The sequence below is a fragment of the Trichosurus vulpecula genome, chromosome 6 (assembly GCF_011100635.1).
Source record: "Trichosurus vulpecula isolate mTriVul1 chromosome 6, mTriVul1.pri, whole genome shotgun sequence".
In the NCBI taxonomy this organism is placed as follows: domain Eukaryota; kingdom Metazoa; phylum Chordata; class Mammalia; order Diprotodontia; family Phalangeridae; genus Trichosurus; species Trichosurus vulpecula.
In genome coordinates, this window is record NC_050578.1 from 219,534,882 (window position 1) to 219,553,309 (window position 18,428).

General features: G+C 36.5%; 2 protein-coding genes across 2 annotated transcripts; both read right to left on the reverse strand.

Annotated features, from left to right (window-relative positions):
- Window positions 1-7,700: 7,700 nt before the first annotated feature.
- LOC118853690 (olfactory receptor 508-like) lies at window positions 7,701-8,645 on the reverse strand. Its single transcript, XM_036763878.1, has one exon. The coding sequence runs from the start codon at window positions 8,637-8,639 to the stop codon at window positions 7,701-7,703; it is 939 nt and encodes a 312-aa protein (XP_036619773.1). The 5' UTR covers window positions 8,640-8,645.
- Window positions 8,646-17,400: 8,755 nt separating this feature from the next.
- On the reverse strand, window positions 17,401-18,339 carry LOC118853902 (olfactory receptor 508-like). Its single transcript, XM_036764136.1, has one exon. The coding sequence runs from the start codon at window positions 18,337-18,339 to the stop codon at window positions 17,401-17,403; it is 939 nt and encodes a 312-aa protein (XP_036620031.1).
- Between the last annotated feature and the right edge of the window lie 89 nt (window positions 18,340-18,428).

The following is an 18,428-nucleotide window of genomic DNA, read 5'->3' on the forward strand; positions in this document are numbered from 1 at the left end:
TCTCTCCCAGCCTGGGAAAGCCTTTGTTAATTCAAAAGTTTCCTTGTTACATCCAGTTTGTTTACATTTCTGTTCAATTAGCATTGCAGTATGGCATCAGCCAAAAGTTTGTTTGATCACAACAATTTCTGCTGTGTGTATGTTTTATTATCGAGAATGGAATGCAAGAGAGAGGCACAGTGGCAAATTACACAGAAATATTACAGAAAAAATAGACTGTTGTAAAATGGCAGGATCTTCCAACCTGGGAATCTTAATTCAAAGGATCATATTGATTTTTATTCTATAACTTCCTAAAGAGGGATAAAAACATGAATCTGTTTCCCCCGCTTAGACAAAAGGTGAGCCCAACAACAGTTTCTGTGTAGTGAAGGGTTTGACATGCTTATGGAGTGGGGCATATGGTCTTTTCCATTCTGGCCATGCTCAGAAAAACCATTTTATACAGGTGGAGCCAGAGATGAGGACTAAAAAGAAAGTCACATTTGGTGGTAGGAAGAGGAGAGTAGCTGGAAAAGACTATCAGTGTCCACAGCCCAAAGTTGGGGGCCAAACATGGAGAAATTAAAATTCCTAATCCTTTGTCTCCTGCTAGAGCATAGTAGAATCATTTCACCTTATACAAACAATCCCTCCTGGAGATTGTGCTAGGGAATGCATATTTAAGATTATGAACAGTCTGTATGAATTCAGTATTTGCCAAGAATGGCAACTCAGACTTAGCATACAATCAACTATGTCTGTAGCTTCAGAAATATGTTATTGTTAGCAGGAGGGAAGGCCTATAATGAACATTTCTTATAGTTAGCCTAAGAATGAAATATATTTAGTAACCATGTGATATAATTGTTATCTCATGGTGGGCAGCATCCACAAAACAGTTGGTAATAATTATTTTGAGTTTGACTTGGGAAGAAGCTAATATCTTATAGTTACAGTTTGAGTTCAAAAACATAGCCCACTCATGTATATATATACATGTATATATATACATACACACACGTGTGTGTGTGTGTGTGTACACATATATACATATATAGTTACAAAAGGTTTCAAAGAAAACTCTGAACTCAAAATGATAATAATAAATTCTACTCACTACAATGCTTCTTTTACTTAAGAAGCTTCCATTTCACTACACAATAATAAGTGCCTTCCTTGTTGCACTAAAGCAGATCAAGCCAGCTCCAGCTATGCCTAACACTGCTGTCTGTTCATCTCCTCAAAGGCCACCTTTCCACCAAATATACCTCCTACCATATCCCACCCCATCTCTTCATTTGCCAATTCGGGAACCATAAGCAAAGCACTATTGTTCTTGCTCCTGAAAAGTGTGTCAATTTACTCTTCTGAAGCTCCATTCACCATCTCTGTTTCGTGTCTATTACAATAATTGGCTCAGTTTAAGCCTCAAACTGGATTTGTAGGCTCCAAATGCCCTTGTGGTTCTCTTCTTTTCAGCTTTAGGGGGTTTGTTTTAGATGAAAAGTTATAAGTTTAGTCACAATTTCTCTAAGCCTCCAATTAAGAAAATTCTTAACATTCAAAACACAGGGCCAATGACCTATTCTCTCCACCCAGGTTGACATGAATCCATGAACACATGGCCCTGTGGTTGCTTCTGCCTATGTTGTGTCTATTCTGATTTGTTTTTAGATGAAGGACTGTTAGAGAGGGCTCAGATCATGTGTGTTTCAAAAGTCCAGAAGAGGAGTAGATAATAGAATTTGTAGGCAGCCAATTCTAGACCACCAACAGAGGACTAAGAAGAGACCAGAACCCATCCCAGCAAGATATTGATTTCACAGTCAAGATGCCATGCTCCTACAAGTAAGGGAGAGGCTATCCATTGGCAAGGCTGGATTTCAAAGTTAACTTGATAGAGCCAATGCTTTATGGTAACTACTCTACGTTTGAGCCCACTCTCCCAGGGGCTGAAATAGTATAGGGGAGAGTATGCTAGTAGTCCACAGGGATGTGTTTATAACTTCTGGTTGTGCTACAGCTTCTCAGTAAATATCCCTTTGTAACAGTAATTGATTATAATTGGTTGAATGACATTGGGGAATAAATCATTGAATCAAATGATGACACTGGAAACTGATGTTAGGGAGAACATGCCAAAATGGGGACAGGGGTTCAAGCTGATAGTATTAGAAAAAAACCCAGCATAATCCCTTAAGGCCACTCCTAGAACCTTTCTCTGTGGACACTGATTTGTCAATGGGAGTGTAAGTTGGGATAAGTACCCTCAAAAACCAGTATGAACTGCATAATAACATAAAAGGAAATTATGAAGAAAAAGAGAGAAAGAAGGACTAGCTCTGTCAGATTTTGAATCATTCTATGAAGTGATTATTGCCCAAATTATTTCATGTTGGCTAAAAGGTAAAATAGGTAGAACAACAGATCCAGAATTTAAATCAGTTATATATTAAATTAGAGGTTTACAAAAAAAATAGATTACAAAGCAATTAGAAAAGTAAGCATTTTTCAGTATGTCAGCCAGAAGGGCTAATAGAAATTTAGATCTAATTAAGAGAAACATAGGATCATTAACTAGGATGATGGTGATTCCACTGGATTCTGCCTTAGTCAGATAAGATACAGAATACTATGTTCAGTATTGGCCTCCACATTCTAGAAAAAAAATTGAAAGCATACAGAGGAGAATAATCAAGATGGAGTGTCATTTGTGGGGAAAGGCAAATAGTCCAATGTAGCTAGATTGTACAATTACGTGGATGGGAGTAAAGTGAGAGACTGGAAATGGAAGAAGGGGACAGGCTGTGAAGATCTTTATTTTTCAAAGTATTCTTTATTGATATATTTTGTTTTTACATGACCTAAATTTTTTTCTAGTATTTCTCCCCCCTCACCCTTCCCAAAGAGCTATCCCATAGAAAAACCATCTCGACGGATAGACTAAACCAGGTTAAAAGTAACAAACAGGCATCAGACCCTTTGGCGAGTTAGAGGGATGTCCACTCTAAGCATGTGAAGACTTTCCCTGGCAGAAGGGATGGATAAAAACAATGTGTTCCAATGGTGAGGACAGAAGCTGAAGCAGACACTGTGGAGTACTTAGAGCCTGGTCAGACATTAAAGATGCCAAGGATTTTCACTATATCCTGGCCATTGAAAGTCATCTTGACTTTTGTCTTGACATTGGTCTTTAGTGACTCGGAAGAAAGAGTGAGGCTTGGGGAATGGCTGCACAAGTTGTGGTATATGAATGCAATGGAATACTATTGTGCAATAAGAAATGATGAGCAGGCCGACTTCAGAAAAATCTAGAAAGACTTGTACAAACCGATACAAAGTGAAAGAAGCAGAACCAGGGAAACATTGTACACAGTAACAGCAACATTGTATGCTGATCAATTGTAAATGACTTAGCTCTTCTCAGCAACAAAATGATCCAAGACAATTACCAAGGACACATGATGGAAAAGGTTATCTACATCCAGAGAAAGAACTGATGGATTCTGAATGCAGATTGAAGCAAAGTTACTGCATACATCAAAATACTTATAGCACTACTTTTGTAGTAGCAAAGAACTGGAAACAAATCAGATGTCCTGTGATTGAAGAAAGTATAAACAAATTGTGGCACAAGAACATAATAGAATATTGCATTAATACAGAAACATAGAAAACATTTACATAATCTGACACAGAGTGATAATAGCAGAATCAAGACATCGATACATAAAATGAATACACCAATGTAATAGAAAGAACAACCCCCATAAATTAATGGAAACTGAGTAAAGAGAAGACACCTCTCTCTACTCCTTTGACAAGATGCGATGTTTCTGGAACACTGTATGTGTTTTCAGACCATCATAATTAACATTTAAATTCACAAATCTAATGAACTAAATGAAAACACACTTTTTCTAAAGCCCATTTATTTGTATCACTTGATCATAACCATTATATCAGTGTATTATTAGATTTTTACATGCTAGGGCTGTTTCATTTTTGTCACTGTATCCCCTAAGCTTAATACAGTGCCTAGGACATAGTATATACTTAACAAATACTTGTATTGGCAGAGCCAAAATGGCAGGTTAGGGGCAGCTATCCAGCTGAACTATCTGAACATTCCTCTCTAAACAACTTTAAAATAATACCTCAAATCAAGTTTTGGAGAGAGATAATCAACAAAAGGTTAAGGTGAGACATTTTTCCAGCCTAAGAAAATTTAAGAAGTCAGCAAGAAAAGTCTGTGCCACTAGGGTGGAGGCCTATCTGGAGCCCACACATGCCACAGTGATAATAGTGGCAACAGTAGTCACAGCACAGCAGCACCTTTGAGAGCTCTCAGCCCAGAGACAGTAAGGAGAGTGGGACAACTGGTCAGAAAAAGATTATAGGAGACTCTTTGCTGGCACTGGGCACAGGTAGCACTTACTGGCAACTCTATTGCCCATATGCGGTTCTGGGTTGTAGTTCCAGGATGGAGAGGAGTCCTAGTGGTTGTTAACAGGGGAGCAAGGGCCTTGGACACAGTTCCTAAGTGCTTACAGTTGCAAGGGACTAGGGGCCCTTCCTGGGAGGGGGCACAGACTAGGAGAGCAGTGACCACACCTCTCCCAGGATCACATGACTTAGGAAGTACCAAAAACACAGATTCTCAGAGAAAGCTCTAAAAACAGCAGCACAACAAAGCCCAAAGCTTTAGACAATGCCTCCCACTCCCCAGGTGAGCAGAGCCTAACATTAACATAAAGTTCAAAGTCAAGAAATAGGCTGAAAAAATAAGCAACAACGACAAAAGAACTTGACCATAAAAATTACAATGGTTGCAGGGAAAATCAAGACATAAATTCCTAAGGAGACGATAATGTGAAAAGAGCCACAAAAAATGCCTCAAAGAAAACTGCTAATTGTGTCCAAATTCAACAAGAATTCCTGGAAAAGCTAAAGAAAGAAATGAGAGTAGTAGAGTAAAAATTGGGAAAAGAAATGAGAGTGATGCAAGAAAATTATGAAAAGAGAATTAACGGCTTGGTAAAAGAGGCACAAAAAATACTGAAGAAAATAACACCTTAAGAAGTAGAATTGGCCAAATGGAAAAAGAGATATAAAAATTTATTGAAGATAAGAACTCCTTAAAAAGCAAATTTGGCCAAATAGGAAAAAAAGGGTACAATATTTGACTAAAGAAAATAATTCATTAAAAATTAGAACTGGACAATGATCTAAGACAACTTTGAAGAATGAAAAATGTTATCCATCCCCAGAGAAAGAATTGATGACATCTGAATAGAGATTAAGGTATACTGTTTAACTTTATTTTTCTTGAGGGTTTTTTCCTTTGGTCTATGTTTTCTTTAACATGATTATTATAGAAACGCCTGACCTATATCAAATCGCTTGCCTTCTCAATGGGGGGGGGGGGAGGAGGGAGAGAATTTGGAATGCAAAGTTTAAAAACAAATGTTAAAAATAGTTTTTACCTGTAACTGGCAGAAAATAAAATACTAAATATTTTTAAATGTAATTGTGAAATATTTACCAAAATAATTAATTAAAAAATAGAATTGGGAAAGTGGAAGCTGATAGTTCCACGAAACAATGAGAAACAATAAAACAAAGTCAAAATAATGAAAAATAGAAGAAATATGAAATATCTCATAGGAAAAACAACTGACCTGGAAAAAATCCAGGAGAGATAATTTAAGGATTATTGGACTATGTGAAAGCCATGATCCAAAAAGAGAACCTAGACATCATCTTTCAAGCAATTATCCAGGAAAACTGCCTTCATATCTTAGACCCAGCAGGAAAAATAGAAATAGAATGCAAACAGTTTAATTTCTTTGTGTCACCTGTGATTTCTCTTTTGTGCTTAGCTTTTTATGTTTCTCTTAAGTCTTCTATTTCAATGTCACATTTTCTATTCAGCTCTGGTCTTTTCATTAGGAATGCTTGGAAATCCTCTATTGCATTGACTACCCATTTCCCCAGAATGATTATTACTATTCTTGGTTGTAATCCTAGCTCTTTCACTTTCAAAACTATCATATTCCAAGCCTTCTACTCCTTTGACATGGAAGTCACTAAATCTTGTGTTATTCTAACTATGTTTCCATACTATCTGAATTGTTTCTTTTTGGCTGCTTGAAGTATTTTCTCTGTGACCTGGGAGGTTTGAAATAAGAGAAAGAGATGAGTATGACAAAAGACAGGATGATTTAAGGGAAGCAGTGATTACAAGCAAAATAGAGTTTGGGGGAAGGGGGTGATGGAAGGAAAGAGGAAAAGAGAGAGACAGAGACAGAGAGACAGAGAGAGAGGAGGAGAAGGAGGAGGAGGAGGAGAAGGAGAAGAAATGGGATGAAGGGAAACATATAGTTAGTGATCGTAATTGTGAATGTGAATGACATCAGTTCACCCATAAAATGAAACTGGATAGCAGAATGGATTAAAACGAGGATCCAATAATATGTTATTTATAAGAGACAGAAAGACACACACAGAGTTAAAATAAAGGGCTGGGGCAAAATCTAATATGCTTCAGCTGAAGTAAAAAAGGAAGGGATAGTAATCATGATCAGAGCCAAAACAAAAGAAAAATAGACCTAAGTAAAAGAGATAATCAGGGAAATTACATTATGCTACAAAGTACCATAGACAATGTAAGATCAAAAATTTTTACAGTGTTTCCTTGATGAAGGCCTCATTTCTCAAAAGTATACTGAGTATAAAAGAGTGTCAAATTTGTAAAAAAAAAGCCATTCCTCAATCCATAAATGGTTACAAGACATAAATAGACTGTTTTCAGAAGAACAATTCAAAGCTATCTATAGTCATATGAAAAATTGCCTTAAATCACAATTGATTAGAGAAATAGAAATTGAAACAAATCTGAGTTACCACCACACACCTATCAAAAATGATAAATGCTGGAGGGGACGATGGAAAAATAAGTCTACTAACGAACTGCTGGTGGAATAATGAAGTGAGCTAATCATTCTGCAGAACAATTTGAAAATATATTCACAGGGCTATAAAGTTGTGCATACCTTTTGACCCAGCAATCCCACTACTAGGTCTGTACCCCCAAAGAGATCAAAGAAAAAGGAAAAGGACCTATAGGAACAAAACATCTATAGCAGCTCTTTTTGTAGTGTCAAAGAATTGGATATAGAGGGTATATTTATCAATTGGGCAATGGCTGAACAAGTACTGGCATATGATTGTTATGGAGTACTATTGTGCTTTGGAAATGATGAGGGAAGTAGTTTCAGAAAAGAATGGCAAGAACTATATAAACTGAAGGAAATGGAAGTAAGAAGAACTGGGAGATCATTGTGCATAGTAGCAGCAATGTTGTGATGATGATTGATTGTCAAAGACTTGGCTACTCTGATCAGAAAAATGATCCAAGACAATTTTAAAGGACTTATGGTGAAAAAGGAGAAAACTGATGAACTCTGAGTGCAAACTGTAGTATAATTCTTTAGCTTTCTTGATTTTCTTGCTTGTTTTGAAATATGGCTAATACGGAAAGATGTTTTACATAATTTCAAATGTATAATTGATATCATCTTGCTTGCCTTCTCAGTGGGTGTGGAAGGGAGTGGAAGGGAGGGAGGGAGAAAATTTGAAAATCAAAATTTAAAAATAAAAGAATGTTTAAAATAAATAATAATTTTCAAAAAAAAAGCAATTGTATTCAGCTGAATTTATGAAAACAGATGTTTCCTACTCATCATTTTCCTTAGTGCTCCCTTTACTTCATTATTCCTTAAACTGTAGATCAGGGGGTTCAACATGGGGATCATTACAGTATAGAAAAGAGACACCACTTTATTCTCATCCGTTGAGTAGCTGGATTTAGGCATCATATAAATGAATGTAAGGGTCCCATAGAACAGAATGACTGCTGTGAGGTGAGAGGTACAAGTAGAGAAAGCTTTAGATCTCCCTTCAGTGGATCTTATCTTCAGCACAGAGAAGAGGATGTATGCATAAGAGATTATGATAATTAACACTGTGATCATAATTACTGACCCAGCAGAGGCGGGAGGAAGAATTTCAGCAAGATTATCTTGGGAGTAGGAAAGCTTCAAAAGTGGTGAATAATCACAGAAAAAGTGATTGATCTTATTGGGTCCACAGAAGGACCGGTTCAATAAGCAACCAGTAAAGATCCAAGCATTCACACAACCACCCAGGTAGGATGTAATGAGTAACAGAGTGCAGACCCTAGTAGACATGTTGGTGGAGTAGAGTAGGGGACTACAGATGGCCACATACCGATCATAGGCCATCACAGCCAGCAGGAAGCACTCAGCTGTCCCAAAGGTGGCTCCACAACACAGCTGGGCCACACACTCTGGAAGAGGGATTAAGGTTATGTCCTCAAGGTAATTCATGAGCATGAGAGGGGTGACAGATGAGGAAATTTCAATATCCACAAAAGCCAAGTGGCTGAGGAAAAGGTACATTGGAGTGTGAAGTTGGGAGCTATTTCTGATCAATATGATTATGCTGAGGTTACCAACTAAGGTGACAGTGTAGACACCTAGGAAAATCACAAAGAGGATGACACGAAGGATTGGATCATCTGTTAACCCCAAAATAATGAATTCAGTCACAGCAGTGCAGTTATTACCAGACATCTTATTTGGGAAAAGTGCCTATTAGATAGAAGAAAAAGAGATTAAAATGGAATACAGGACTAAGATTTGAGTATGTCTATTGACACATTCAGGAAACATTCACCGGCCACCTCCTACATGCCCATCCTACTATCCTACTCCAATACTTTTCCCCTATGCACCATGGCAGGTCACCCTTAAGCAAAGCAGAGATGAATAAGGAAAGAAGGATAGGGGACAGGTTGCTCCCAAATTTTTCTCCATGGACCAACAGGACTGTATGATTTGCTAATTTTGCATTGTGCCAGTGTGAAAAAGACTCTAAGAGTGAAGAGGATACTTGAATTCCAACCATAGGAAGTATATGCAGAGGCTTAGCTATAAATTAAACATACGCATAGACTATATCCAAATGTGTAAATGCTGGTCTCTCAACTAACCATCATTGTTAATTCCTTCCAAGGAAACAGTATCTGATTTGTGATCCCAGACTTCTCAAAGGACTGCCTTCCACAACTGAAGATGTTATCCACCTCATGCTAATTGACTATGAGGAAGGTTTTGGTTTCCAAGATGACCCTTGTGCTTTAAAATCACCAAAGAGAAGGAATAGGGAGTCTGGATTTTATATCTTCTTACTGTATTTTGTTCTTTGAATTTGGCATTTCTGAAAAGGGCTGTCATTAGGCTAGATATTGCTAGCCTGAAGGACTATGGGAAATTTCCAATGGGTAACTATGCTGTTTCTAGGCAAAACAAAAGGAAAGCACTTGTTCAGCCTATTGTAAGTATTTACATGTTGCTTCAATCCATTGGAGAATAGCTGAGCAAACTAGTATAGGAAAGTAGTGGCAATTTATTGTGGTGTAAGAAGTGATTACTATGACTGCTTTGGATAATATGGAAACATTTGTATTAACTGATGCAGAGTGAACTCAGTAGAACCAGAAGAACAATTTATATAATAACCACAATCATCATGAAAGGGAAAACCCCTTTGCAAGACCTCAGAACTTGGATCAACATAGTGATAAATTATGTCTTCAAAAGATTGATGAGGAAATATTATTTACCCCTTCTTGGCAGAGAGATGATGGACCAGAGGTACAGAATGAGACATGTATTTTTAGACATAGCCAATCTGTTGATGTGTGCTATTTGACAATACATAGCTCCTACAAGGGTGGGGGGGGGCTTCCACTATGAGTCAGGAGAGGTAGCTAAGTGGGTAGTGATAGACCTGAGTGAAAGAAAGGAACAGTAACAAAACATTTTCAAAATGCACAAGAGAAAAAGAGAAGTACAATTTTACATGTGTAGATGTGTGTGTGTGTGTGTGTGTGTGTGTGAATCTATATATCTTGGTTTTTTTAAGCTATTACCTCCCTGATGTCATGCCCTCTTCAAGAATGAAGGACAAACAACAATCCTGTGAGCAATAGGAGCAGCCCCACTGGGGACCCAATTGAAACAGCCTTTTTCTTTTCCTTCTTTCTTTCTTTCCTCCTTCCTGCCTTCCTTCCTTCCTGTTTATCTTTCTTTCTTCCTTCCTTTCTTTCTTTCTTTCTTTCTTTCTTTCTTTCTTTCTTTCTTTCTTTCTTTCTTTCTTTCTTTCTCTCTCTCTCCTTCCTTCCTTTCTTCCTTCCTTCCTTCCTCCTTCCTTTCTTTCCTTTCAGAAATATCACAATATTTCTTGGGGTTTACAGGGTAGGCTCACTGACTGGCCAATAATTGGTCCCAGGCTACAACCCACTTGGTCATTTTTTTTATCCCTTGATCGATCCAGAGGGAATGTAATCAAGAATTATTTCTGTTTTGGACAGAAATCCTGAAAGTCTTCCCCTCCAACTCTGATCTTTATTTTTTTTTTTTTTTTGGACTGGGTTAAAGAGGCCATTCTTTGCCTCATTTCTTTTTACCTAGCTTAATCACTGAATGTACATTGCCTCAGCCACATTGAGACCTGCTAAGGACCTAAGCTTTAAAAGGTCAAGGTCTTCCACTGCATCTGGGGCCATCTCCAGTCGTTCTGATGTGTATCTGGCCACTGGACCAAGATGGGCTGGTGACTTTGCACAGCCCTCCCTCACTTAAATCCAATTCACTTGCATGTTGTGGCATCACCTCTCTGATATCATGGTCCTCTTCAAGAACAAAGGACAAACAACAAAAACAACAACAAGCGATATATCTGAGATATTTCCTTTAAAGATCAAACTACCTAGAAATGTTTGCATTTGTTGGTAAGCTCCAAATAAAAGAAATCATCTTAAATGTTACTTTTTTCCTGAAATGTTCTTACTACTCCCAACTCTAAACTCATTTTTCTTCTCTTCTAAGTTGACTAAGAGAGTAGATAAAATATTGAAATACTGTTTAGGTCAGAGAAGATCCTGACTATAAATATTCGTTTATGGATCTGTGGTCCAACTCTTTCTTTGTGACCACAAGAAAAAAAGCATGCATTAACTGAACAAAAATTTGTAGAGTGCTGAATGAATTTTCTACAATTCCTGCTTCATTCCTCCTTCTCAAGACAGGACTTTGCATCTTACTTTTCTGACATGAGAAGGGCTTTCCCTGTGGGCTCCCTTTTCTTTCCTCTTCTACCATTCAAAACTCCTCAATATCATCCCCTATTGTCTTTGCAACAATCTCTGAAAAAGAGATGGTCCTTCTTTTCCCCAGGGCCAATCCCTCTACCTGTTCCATTGATGCCACCCCTCTTATTTCAACCCTAAACTTTCCCCATTGAAAAAGTCCCTTTTGAATTTTAATCTTTTTGTCTATGGGCTTCTTTCCTTCCTTCTACAAATGGGCTGAGATCTGTCCAATCCTTTAAGACAAAGCTGTCCAAAATATAGCCCAGGGGCCGCATGTGGCCGCAATGCAATTTTATGGGGCTGGCCTGTGAGTTTTAATTTTCAAGAGAGAAAAAATGAAGTAATAGTTTGCATGGAATGTGTATTAGATTTTTTTTTACTTCTATCACTAATAAATAATCTCATTGATGTTAATTTTCTTTGGTGTTTTTAAGCAATATTATGGATGGAACATATCGCTCGGAATTTTCAATCAATCTGTGGGATGCGTTCCATCTGTACAATGCAGACTAGTCAGTATGCACCTACCTTTATACTGTTGTGTTGTCCCTTTGTTGTTTTGTGTTTGCTTTCACGTATCACGCCTTTACCTGTTGTATTGATGATGCCTGTTCCCCCACTTTCTGTTAGTGCACTGTATTTTTTGTTCTGGGTGTGGCCCTCCAATAATTGTTTTATTTTAATGCAGCCCTAAGGTAACCTAAAGTTGGACAGCCCTGCTTTAAGACATTCCATTTAACCATGACATCCTTTCAAGTTCTCACACTATATCTCTTCTCTTTCCTAATCTCCTTTCAGGAAAAAAAGGTCTACCTTTGTTGAGTCCACTTACTCTCCTCCTACTCATTTGTTACCCCATTCTAATCTGGTTTCTGACCCATCACCCCACTCAAACTGTTCTCTACAAAGTTATCAATAATTTCTTAATTTTAAAATGATAATGTTTTAGTAATGCTCGTTTGAATTCCTTAAGATGAGAGATTGTTTCAGACTTTGTATTTGTATTAGCATTAGCACCTAGGAAAATGATTGAAAAATAGTAGGTGCTTAATAAATGCTTGTTCATTAATTCTTGACCTTTGCAGCATGTGACAAGGTGGATCACTTAATCCTCATGGATACTTTCTTCTCATGAATTTTCACTGGCTGTCCTGGAACTAGTACTCTTCCTACCAATCTAACCTTTCTTTATCAGCCTGCTTTTGGAGATTGTGATTCTGGTATATATAGCCTCCTAATAATACATATTTCATCCAGCCTTGAACACCAATCCACACATCACCAATAGTTGGACATTTGTACCTGGATGCCTCAGAGGCATTTTAAACTCAATAAATCTAAAAGAGAACTCATCCCTAACCTTGCATCTAAAACCACTTATCTCCATAATTTCTTATTTCTGTTTATTTCTGGTTTGCAATCCTGGAATTAATCTCTAATCTTCTCTCCATCTTCCATTTCCCCTCTAGTCAATTCCCAAATCTTGCCACTTCTACATCCACAGCACATATCACATCTCCTCTTATGTCAACTGACACAACCACCAGCCTTACTCATGTTCACATCTCTTCTCACTTGGACTATCATAAAAAGCCTCTAATTAAAAGTGTAATCTCTACATCCTCTAAACTATCCTCTAAAAACCTATAAAAATTATCTTCCTAAAGCACATGGCTGACCATATCATTTGATTACTGAAGCCCTGAAGAGACTGCTTATTGCCTTGAGGACAAAATAACTATTCTTCAGCTTGATATTTACAGTCCTGGACAATCTGAATCCAGCCTTTCTCATCAGATTTATTTCACTATATTCTCAGCCATGTACTCTATGCTTCAGGCCAATTGATCTACTAGTAGTCCTCAGACTCAGAATTCTACCCCCATCTTCTTCCCTTTGCACAGGCCATCCTCCATACTCAAAATCCCCTAGCTCATCTCTGCTTCTTAGAATCTTAAGCTTCTTTGTGTCACAGCTAGTGGGGTGACCACTTACAAGAATCCTAGTTTCTTAAACTCTGTTTCTCCTCAACTTATCTTGTTTTTACTTATGTGTATAAATATTTTATCCCTTCTTCCCCAATAGAATGTAAGATCCCTGAGATTAAGGAATATTTTGTCTTTTACTTTTTCTATCTCTAGTTCCTAAGAGGACCCCATGCCTATTGGGCATATCCAAATATTAGTTGAGTGGAAGACAACACGTCACTTCTGAAAATCTCAAGTCTTATTTATATTAGTGACATAATCATGATAATTAGAATAGCTCAATACCACAATTTAGATTTCATAAATTACTTTCCACCCACAATTTTTAGAGGAAAATATTATTACCTCATTTTACAGATGAGGAAACTGAGGACCACGGAGGTTCAATCACTTACCCTCAATCACAGTCATAGCCATAGTCAGATTTGGGACTCAAACCAAGCTCCCCTGACTTGAAGTCTAATTCTCTTTACATTATTATCAGTGAAATTCCTCCTGTCATAGCCTCTATTTGAGAAGAATGTGTGTGTGTGTGTGTGTGTGTGTGTGTGTGTGTGTGTGTGTGGAAGTAATACATGAAACAAATGCACCTGTGCATACACACAGATCTTTACTAAAGGTATCCTTACCTAATCATGTTCTATCAGATACTTTCTGTTTGTAGTGAGACGTTTCACGATGTATGACGACCTATGGTCAGTCAGGATTTACTTACTAATATGGTGTGATAATGCTCTCTCTCTATAGCTTGTTTTCAGATATTTGAATTTATATGGCATTATAAGGGACCAGAAATATGAAGGATGTAATCAGGAATGATACAGAGAAGGGGAGAGAGAGAGAGAGAGAGAGAGAGAGAGACAGAGAGACAGAGAGACAGACAGAGACAGAGACAGAGACAGAGGGAGAGAGAATCCTATGTAAAAATGAAATCTATATAAAATCTAGCGTAGCAAGAGGAATAGAGAAGCCTACCTGAAATGAGCTACAAATCAAAAATTATATCTAAGTGTTTTTATGGCCAAACCAAGAATAGCGGTGGTACCTATTAATGAAGAAGATGATAACTTCAGACTGCAAGGAATTATCTTTGTATGGCAGCAGCCTATTTATGTTGGGGTTTGTAGCATTAGGGATATAACCCCTTGAGCACCTTAATATCAAATGTAACCTGCATCATTAAATGCCATTTGAAATCCATGGGGATAGAGAAAATTACTAACACAGAGATAAGTTTTCTGAGAAGTTTTCTAAATTCTCAGGGGTCTTCATTTTGTTCTTTGTGTTTATCCAGGATTTTTACAAAGTGAAAAACAAGAATGGACAGCAATATAGTCAAACTATTATGATATTCCATGGAAGCTCTCAACAATTATTATGTGATGAAAATGTGGTAATTGTAGTTGTGACAGTGTTGAATAGGTATGAAAATTGGTCTTCATCACCTTGCCAGACTCGTTTTGGTCAGGCTATAACCGATATTGATTATACTTATATGCAACTAAGATTCAAAGGCATTTATGAAATTCAACTTAGTAGAAATTATAGATTCTAGAACAAATGTAGTATTCACAGTAAGGAAAATTATCCACATGTTAAAGCAGGATGGAAATCTTTTCAAGCCTCCTGATAAATTTTTTCCTGGAATATAAGAGCATTTATGATATATGACATGGAGTTTTTCCAAAGGTTAGTTGACATAATTAGATCATCTTTTTAAGTTATTTGCAATATTTTCCTATTGCCTCATTCTTTGTAAAAGATGTTTTTCTTTTTATTTAAGTTTTACTTTATTTTTTCTTAATTTCATATAATTAAACTTTTTCAAATTTAATTCAATTTATTTGAGTCAAATTTTTATTTCTAAACTGTCTCCCTCCCTTCTCAACCCACAATAGAAGAGGCCACCGTTTGACACATGTGTATGTGTGTGTGGGTAAAACCATACTACATATACTTCTATTTAACCAGTTCTTTCTCTGGAGGTGGACATCATCTTCTTTTATAAGCCCTTTGTAGCTTAGGAATATTTATAATAGAATAACTTAGCTGTTCTCACTCATTCTTCAAATAATGTTCCCTTACTTAGTTCTCCTCTTTTCACTCTTCATTATTTCATTGAAGTCTTTCTATTTTTTTCTAAAATCAATCAGCTCCTCATTTCTTACAGCACAGTAGTATTCCGTCACAATTATATACCACAACTTGTTTAGTCATTCCCCAATTGATGGGCATCCCCTCAAATTCCAGTTCTTTGCCACCACAAAAAGAGATACTATAAATATTTGCTTTTTCTTGATCACCTTGGGATATAGACCTAATAGTGATATTTCTGGGTCAAAGAACATACAGTTTTATAATTCTTTGGACATAATTCCAGATAGCTCCCTAAAATGTTTGAGTCAGTTCACAGTTCCACCAACATTGAATATATTCATGTCCCAATTTTTCCACATCTCTTCCAACATTTGCGGTTTCCCACTTCTATCATTTTAGCCAATCTAGTAGATATGAGATGACATCTCAAGGTTATTTTAATGTGCATTTCTCTAGACAATAATAACTAGAGAATTTATATTACTTTGTAGTTTTGATTTTTTTTCCACAAAAAATCACCTGTTCATATCCTTTGACCATTTACTAACCAGGGAATAACTTGTATTTTTATATATTGGATTAAATTCTTTACATATTTGTAGTATAAGACCTTTATCTTTCTATACAAATGTTTTCCCAGTTTTCTGCTTTCCTTCTAATCTTGTCTACTTTGGTTTTATTTGCTAAGAAAAATCTTTTTAATTTAATTTAAATAAAATTATCCATTTTACATCTCACAATGTTCTCTCTCTTGCTTACTCATCAATTCTTCTGTTATCCATAAGTCTAATAAGTATTAAGTTTCATTTTCTCCTAATTTTCTTATAATAGCTACCTTTATATCTAGGTCATGTTATATAGGTTATATCTAGGTCATTTTAACCTCATTTTCATAAATGGTGTAAGATATTAGGTTATGCCTAATTTCTACCAGACTGCTTTACAATTTCACCAAGAATTTTCACCAAATAGTGAATTCTTATCCCATGAGCTTAAATCTTTACATTTTTCAAACACAAAGTTACTATAATTATTTATTACTGTTTATTGTGTATCTACTCCATTCTACTGATCCACCTTTCTATTTTTTAACCAGTACCAAAAAGTTTTGATAATTACTGATTTTAAAAATAGTTTAAGATCTGGTACTGGTAAGCCTTCTTCTTTTATATTTTTCATTGCTTCCTTTGATATTCTTGACCTTTTGTTCTTCAAATGAATTTTGTTATTTTTTCTACCTGAATTAAATGTTTTTGGTAACTTGCTGGGATGGCATTGAATGACTAGATTAGTTTAGTTTAGCTTAAAATGTCATTTTGTATTATTGGTTCTGCCCACCCTTAAACAATTAATATTTCTCCAATAATTTAAATCTGATCTTATTTGTATAAAATTTTTATTATTAGGTTCATAACCAAACATCTTTAGCATTTTAAACAGTTTTAAATTCCATATTTTCTCTTTCCCTCTTTCCCCTGTCTCTTCAGTGAAAAGGCAAACAATTTTATACAGATCATATATTTGTAGTCATGCAAAGTATTTCTGTATTTGTCATATTGTGAAAGAAAATACAGACCAAAAAAATCAAGAATGATAAAGAAATTTAAAAACAAATGGTTAATACAGAAACATAGAAAACATTTACATAATCTGATACAGTGTGATGATAGCAGAGCCAAAAAAAAATCAATATATAAAATGACCACACCAATGTAATGGAAAGAACAATCTCCATAAATTAATAGAAAATGAGTGCTACAAGATTATAAAAAACAATCATGGACCCAAAGAAGAGTATAAGAAGACACCTCTCCCTACTCCTTTGCAGAGGTGGGAGGCCCATGTTTGTGGAACATTGCATTTATTTTCAGATCTTTGCAATCAACTTTTAAATTCATAAATTTAATGAACTAAATAAAAATACACTTTTCCTAAAATCCATTAATTCATATCACTTGATCATAAGTATTATCTCAGTAAAATACTAGCTATTTATAGGCTGAGACTGTTTCATTTTTGTCACTGTATCCCCTAAGTCTAACAAAGTGACTGGGACATGGTATGTACTTAATAAATACTTCTTTTGAGTTAATTTCATGAAAAAATCTGTTTCCCACTCATTAGTTTTCTCAGGGCCCCTTTTACTTCATTGTTCCTTAGACTGTAGATCAGGGGGTTCAACATAGGGATAATTACAATGTAGAAAACAGACACTACTTTGTTCTCATCCGTTGTGTAACTGGAGTTGGGCATCATATAAATGAATGTAGTGCTTCCATAGAAAAGTGTGACTGCTGTGAGGTGGGAGATGCAAGTTGAGAAAGCTTTGGATCTCCCCTCAGAGGAGCTTATTTTCAGGACAGAGAAGAGGATGTATACATAAGAGATTATGATAATTAACACTGTCATCATGATCACTAACCCAGTAGAGGCAGCAGGAAGAATTTCAGCAAGATTATCTTGGGAGTAGGAAAGCTTCAAAAGTGGTGAATAATCACAGAAAAAGTGATTGATCTTATTAGTTCCACAGAAGGACCGATTCAATAAGCAACCAGCAGCAATCCAAGAATTTATACAACCACCTAGGTAGGATATGGTGAGTAATAGGGTACAGATCCCAGTAGACATGTTGGTGGAGTAGAGTAAGGGGCTACAGATGGCCACATACCGATCATAGGCCATCACAGCCAGCAGGAAGCACTCAGCTGTCCCAAAGGTGGCTCCACAACACAGCTGGGCCACACAGCCTTCCAGAGGGATTGTGATTTTGTCCACAAGGAAGTTCTTGAGCATAATAGGTGTGACAGATGAGGAATATGCAGTGTCTACAAAAGCCAAGTGGCTGAGGAAAAGGTACATTGGAGTGTGAAGTTGGGAGCTATTTCTGATCAAAATGATTATGCTGAGGTTACCAACTAAGGTGACAGCATAGACACACAGAAATATCACAAAGAGGATGACACAAAGGATTGAATTATCTGTTAACCCCAAAATAATGAATTCAGTCACAACTGTGCAGTTATTGCTAGACATCTGTCTTGAAAAGAGAGCCTATTAGACAAAAAAGAAAGAGATTAAAATAGAATCCAGGACTAAAATTTGGATATGTCTATTGATGTATT